General features: G+C 65.3%; 2 protein-coding genes across 2 annotated transcripts in view; one reads left to right on the plus strand and one right to left on the minus strand.

The window, feature by feature from the left end:
* Positions 1-877, minus strand: part of EMIHUDRAFT_119904 (hypothetical protein) — a gene marked incomplete at both ends in the record, with an annotated part of 1720 nt that extends 843 nt beyond the window's left edge. Inside the window, one exon of the mRNA XM_005765676.1 lies at positions 427-877. Within this exon, the coding sequence (XP_005765733.1) occupies positions 427-877 (451 nt within the window). The remainder of the gene's footprint in view (positions 1-426) is intronic.
* Positions 878-2482: 1605 nt separating this feature from the next.
* On the plus strand, positions 2483-5079 carry EMIHUDRAFT_459578 (hypothetical protein). The gene is made up of 4 exons (XM_005765677.1): positions 2483-3266; positions 3516-4424; positions 4519-4599; positions 4761-5079. The coding sequence occupies exons 1-4, from the start codon at positions 3204-3206 to the stop codon at positions 4854-4856; spliced, it is 1149 nt and encodes a 382-aa protein (XP_005765734.1). The 5' UTR covers positions 2483-3203; the 3' UTR covers positions 4857-5079.
* The last annotated feature ends 572 nt before the right edge of the window (positions 5080-5651 follow it).

A 5651-nucleotide genomic window follows, 5' to 3' on the forward strand; every position in this document is an offset into this window, starting at 1 on the left:
ACATGTCATGGGCTGTGCCTCGACTCTCTCGAGGACGGGGACGGCAGGGCGCCGCGCAGAGACGGAGGCAGCCGCTCGCAGAGGAGGTCGTGCAGCTGCGCGCCTCGCCCCTCGTCGCGTCGAGCCACGGCTCTCGCCTCAAACTGGGACTGGTGGTACCGCCACGAGTCCGCCGCCGACACCCTCGCGCGTACGCACGTCCGGCACACCCCTCGCTTGATGCAGGTGAAGTAGATTGCGCCGCTCGGCATCGCCTGGCGAGGAGGGGGCGGACAGTTGCCGCCACTCGTTCTTCTCGACCAGCCGTGGGGCGCATCGCTGGGTGAAGTGTGCGTGCGCAGCTGGTGCGTGCGTCACTCTCTACCAGCAGTCTCTGGCGTCTTGCGTCACAAGTCTCTCTCGACCAGTGTCTGGCGCGTCTGTCACTCGCCTGGCAGAGGTTGCAGACCATCGACCGGACGAGACCGACCCTCAGCCGGCACGAGTCCGAGCTGGCGAGGAGGGAGGTGAGAGCAGATTTGAAGGCGGCCGCCTCCGCCGCCTCGGCGGCCGCCTGGATGGCCGCCTGCCGCTGTATCGAGTTGGTGATGCGCCGGCCGGCGGCTGCGACGTCCTCCTCGGCCACGCCACCCGCCCTTGCCAGCCGGTCGAGGTGTGTCTGCCACAGGGAGTCCGGGATCGTATCTCTAAGCTCCTGGCTCGTCGACGCGAGCGACGAGAGCGCCTCGATATCGAGCCGTGAGCAGATGCAGACGAGCAGCTCCGCCGGGAGACCCAAGAGCGATGGCGAGGGCGGCGGCGGAAAAGGCGGCGGCGGAGGAGTCAAGGGCGAAGCTGTGCAAGCGTCGGGAGCAGGGCGGCTTTGCGAGGCGCCCATGTTCTCTCGAGGTTCTCGAGGGTGGATTCCTTCGGCCGCGTTGGGTATGTGGACCCAGCTGTGGACGGCCACACTTGGCGAACACAGAAAAAGAATTTTGCCGAGAAGTGCCAGAAAAAGAATAAAATTATCTCCGAAGGGAGGCGTGTGCCGCTGTCGAGTTGTCTCTCCCTCCCCGTATGCGCGCGGCGCGTGCCGCCCCTCAAAGAAAAAGTGCTGCGTTCGATTCGAGTAAATGGCGACGTTTTAGAGAGAGAGAGATTTTTATTAACCAACAAGAAATCACGACTCTCACAGTGATTTCTCTTCAAGTTTGAACGGCGCTTCACTTGAATGGCGCTCGCTTCGGCCGGCCTGCCGCCGCCGGTGCTCAACGCTGCCGCTGCCGAGGGCGCGGCGCGCGGCCGCGACGGCGCGCAAGAGGCCGATGATGGCCAGAGACTCGGCGTGAAGCGCCGCCTCGACGGCGAGCTCGCGAGCGCGCGCGTCAACGACGACGACGCCAAAGAAGGCGACACCATTATGGTGGACGCTGCACAGATGGCCGCTGCGGCGGCCGCCGGCACCGACCGCGGCACGAAGCGCCTGCTGCACGTCGCGCTCGCGGCGCGCGACGGCTCGCACATCCCGGACATCCAGAACAAGACGGCGCTCGTCACCGAGGTGCGCCAATTGATCAAGAAGACACCAGGCGGCGAGGCGCAGCAGGCAAGCGCGATCAGCGTGCCCATCATCGGCACGTCGCGCGCCATCTGCGTCGCCTTCAGCGGCGAGAGCGAGGCACGCGCCTTCCTCGAGCAGTACACCGGCGGTGGCGTCCTACAGCTCCCAGCGCCAGACAACATCACCATCACCTTCGCCGCTCTCGACGCCACCGTGTGGGGCAAGCAGGCGGAGGCGCGCGAGACCCAGGCGACCACGGACTCAGACGGCCTCCTCGCCATACGCACGCGCGGCGCCATCGACACCGCGGCCCAGATCGAGCACTTCGCCCCCCTCTTGGAGAAGCACTTCGGCAACATGGTCTCCATCCAGGAGGGATACCACTCCTTCCTGGGCACGAAGTCGGACGAGAAGGACGGCTCGATCCTCTTCAAGGTGAAGAACGAGAACCTCGTCTGCAACCTCCCGGTCCTGCCCAACGTCTACGCGAGCGGCGATGTCGGCGGACCCCTCCGCCTCGACGTCGGGTGCGTCAAGGTCCTCGGCAACAAACTCTGCCCCTCCTGCCGCGCATTTGGGTTGACCAACGCCGACATCATCCACGACGCGCAGTGCGCCGCGCAGGCGCTCAAGGAGAGGCGCGCCGCAGCGGCGAACGTCGCCAAGAAGAAGACCTTCGAGAGCCTCATCGTCGACAACAAGGTCGAGGTCGCGCGCGCGGCGGGCAAGGCCAAGGCGATGGCGGCGCGCGACGGGATCGGCTTCTGCCCGGCCTTCAACCAGACCGCCCTCCCGTGCAAGACCGCCGCTCGCTGCCGCTACGCGCCGTGCGTCAACTTCGAGGCGCTCCTCCACTCCGCCTTCAAGGACACTATCTACGAGCGCATGCCGAGCGCGGTCAGGCTGGGCACAAGCCGCGGGCGGCGCGGGCGCGGCGGCCGCGGCCGCGGCGGCGGCGGCGGCGAGGTCAAGAGCAACAAGAAGGACTGGGCGAGCGTCGCCCGCGGAGCCGCCCGCTCCCCCTACGACGGCGGCCCACTCCTCGAGTCCAACGAGCCCTCGCTATACGGGGGGAGCGACGAGGAGCTCTAGGAACGGCCGCCGAGCCCTTCCCGCAGCGCAACCCTAGCAGCGCAGCGGGCAGGGCGGCTCGCGCAGCGCGCGCGCGCGATCGCGCAAGCGGCGCGCGAGAGCGAGCGAGCGAGCACACACACACACACACACACACACACACACACACACACACACACACACACACACACACACACACACACATGTTGTACACATGCACAGACACACAGCCCCTTCCCCTTCAAGGGCGAGGACACGCGCAGGGGTCGCACTTCTAGCGAGGCCCACAGAGTGGGAGACTCCTATCACCGCCACTGCCACCCACGTGTCAGTCTGCCTGTGGTAGAAGAGACTGCCGGTGAGAAGTCGGAGGAAGGTCGCTAGTCGAGAGAGATCGCCAGTGGATAGGGAGTCCACCGTGCTGCGAGCCTGTCGCTGTCCCTTGTCAGGAGCAGGAGAACTAGGAGAGCGCAACCAGTAGGAGGCCCGCGCTTGCCCCCGTGCCGCCGGGTGCAACCTGTCCTATACGAGAGAGGAATCCCTGGGACCCTGTCGTGAGGGTGAACCCTGCCCAGCCCCCCTCCGTGTCGCGATGCGCTCCCCGCTCCCGTTCCCCTGTGTCCCTGATCGTCCTTACAAGATCCTGCTCGTGCAGGTGGGGACCCTGTCCTTCTCCCACCCCTCGTTTGGCGTGTACGTTGTATTTATTTATTTATTCAAGTTTTACAAACAAAAAAAGTTTTACGTTTGCAGCATTCGAGAACCTATTCGAGAAGCCAGCACATCGCGCTCGCGGCGTTGACTCGGGCGCGGTCGACCCGGCAACAAAGGTTGAGAAAAGTGGTTCGCCCTGCCATGAAGGAGTTTCTCTTCTCCGCTGATGTTTTTCTCTCTTCCACCTTAGCGCGAACGGCCGAAGCGCGACGAGGCGCGTGGCGAGATGTCATACCCTCCAGTGGCCGAGGGCATCCCCGTCGGCGACGTCGCGGGTGGCCAGGCGGCGCCACGAGTGCAGCGTCAGACCTCAGAGGGTTTCCTGCGCAACCTCGGCATGCCGCCAGGGATCAACGCCTCGTTCCTCCGCTCCAACGAGTCGTTCCCACTGCGAATCTGGATCATCGACAACTCCGGCTCGATGCAGACCACGGACGGCAAGCGCATCATGCGCGGACCCGGCGGGCGCGAGGGCGTGGTGGACGCCAGCCGCTGGGACGAGCTGGGCGATTCTCTAATCTGGCACGCCACGCTGGCGGCCAACCTGGGCGCGCCGACCGAGCTGCGGCTGCTCAACCCGCCCGGCGGCGGCTCGCCGCAGGTGCTGAGCGTCGGCATGGGCGGCGACGCGGCGGCGGAGGTGGACGCCGTCAAGAAGCTGATCAAAAGCGGACCCACCGGCCGCACGCCGCTGTGCGAGCAAATTCGGCAGGCGACGGCTCGCATCCAGGCCCAGGCGGACGTGCTCCGCGCCAACGGGCAGCGCGTCGTCGTCGTGATAGCGTCGGACGGCGCGGCGACGGACGGCGACATTGAGGTGGCGATGCGGCCGCTGCAGTCTCTCCCGTGCTGGGTGGTGGTGCGGCTCTGCACCGACTCGGAGGACGTTGTGCGGTACTGGAACGCCGTCGACGAGGACCTCGAGCTCGACATGGACGTGCTGGACGACTTGATGGGCGAGGCGGCCGAGGTTGGCGAGAACAACGGCTGGCTGACCTACTCTGCGGCGCTGCACCGGCTCCGCGAGTGGGGCTGCGACGCGAAGGTGTTCGACGTGCTCGACGAGAAGAAGCTCTCCATCCCCGAGATGGCGAGCCTGGTGGAGCTCATCCTCGGCCCAAAGGCGGAGGGGCCCGCAGGAGGAGCAGCGGGAGTGAAGCGAGGCGCTGTTCACGGGCTGCGGCTGTGAACAGGCGGAGGACCTCCCCAACCCGCAGCTCGACTGGGAGGGCTTCCTCAAGGGCCTCGAGGCGGTGCAAGCCTCGCTGCCAAAGGTGCGTCCGCGCACCCGCCACCCAGCCCGCCTCCGAGCCCGCCGCCACCCTCACCTCTCCCGTCCGCTGCATGCCGCCGCCGCCACCCTCGCCGTTGCCACCCAGCCCGCCTCTGAAGCCGCCGCTGCCCCGCTCACCGCCACCGCCACCGCTGCCCAAAGGTGTGGGACCCGCTGCGCTCGCGCAAGGTGCCGTGGGTCGACGGCCGCAAGCTCGTCAAGGCGTACAAGAAGGGCGACGGCTGTGCAGTCATGTGAGCTCGCAAACGTCATGGGGCGTGGGACGCGCCGGGTGCCCGTCTCGCGCGTGAGGCCGGAAGGTCGGAGGGTGAGGGCCGGCGCCGTCGCACCAAAAGGCAAGGCCTAGGGATGTTGAGTGGGGGGTGCGTGCACGCCAGGTGATGTGTGCGCGCTGCAACAGGCATGTCCATGTGTCAGAACGGCGAGGATTGGAGGAAACGAAGAAGTTGGAAGCTGGATATCGATTTGTGGCGTGTGGAGGTCGAGAGGCGCGCGGTTTGGACCGGTGTGATGTGCCGGTGCGTACGAAAATGAAATAAGAATTTTACAACAAAACTCCCTCGCACAACACTGGGCACGGGACTGGCGCGCACTGGCACTAGAAATAAGAATATCGGATACAATATCCGAAACCTGTAACCTCGCAACGAAGTGTGCCGTGTCTCCGAACCGATATCTCTCCACACTCCAGGGTGTGTGTGTGTATCTCTCGATCCTCTCCCCCAGAGTGTCGTCCGCTCCCGTAAAAAAATAAAGCCGCCGGTATGCCCCCCGTGCATGCACATGGCCATGTGCATGTTGCATGCACATGTGCATGTGCATGTGCATGTGCATGCACATGTGTGCCGGTGCGGATGCCGGACTTGTCATTGGACATTGCGCAAAAAAGTGTGTGCGTGTGGAGAGAGAGAGAGTGAATAGTTCCATTTCACTGTGGCACAGCTCGCGTTACACAATCTTGATTTTGGTCATTTGCGCCATTTCGTACCTCTCCGTGCCTTCCAGAGGCAGCCGCGACCCCGCCGAGTGGAC

Source organism: Emiliania huxleyi, assembly GCF_000372725.1.
Source record: "Emiliania huxleyi CCMP1516 unplaced genomic scaffold EMIHUscaffold_542, whole genome shotgun sequence".
Lineage (NCBI taxonomy): Eukaryota > Haptophyta > Isochrysidales > Noelaerhabdaceae > Emiliania > Emiliania huxleyi.

Excerpts from the sequence above, each read along its gene's own strand:
- EMIHUDRAFT_459578 (XM_005765677.1), top strand. The coding sequence starts at position 3,204 with ATGCGCTCCCCGCTCCCGTTCCCCTGTGTCCCTGATCGTCCTTACAAG. Across the intron at positions 3,267-3,515 it reads ACAAGATCCTGCTCGTGCAG|CGCGAACGGCCGAAGCGCGA; the intron begins GTGGGGACCCTG and ends CTTCCACCTTAG. Across the intron at positions 4,600-4,760 it reads TGCAAGCCTCGCTGCCAAAG|GTGTGGGACCCGCTGCGCTC; the intron begins GTGCGTCCGCGC and ends CGCTGCCCAAAG.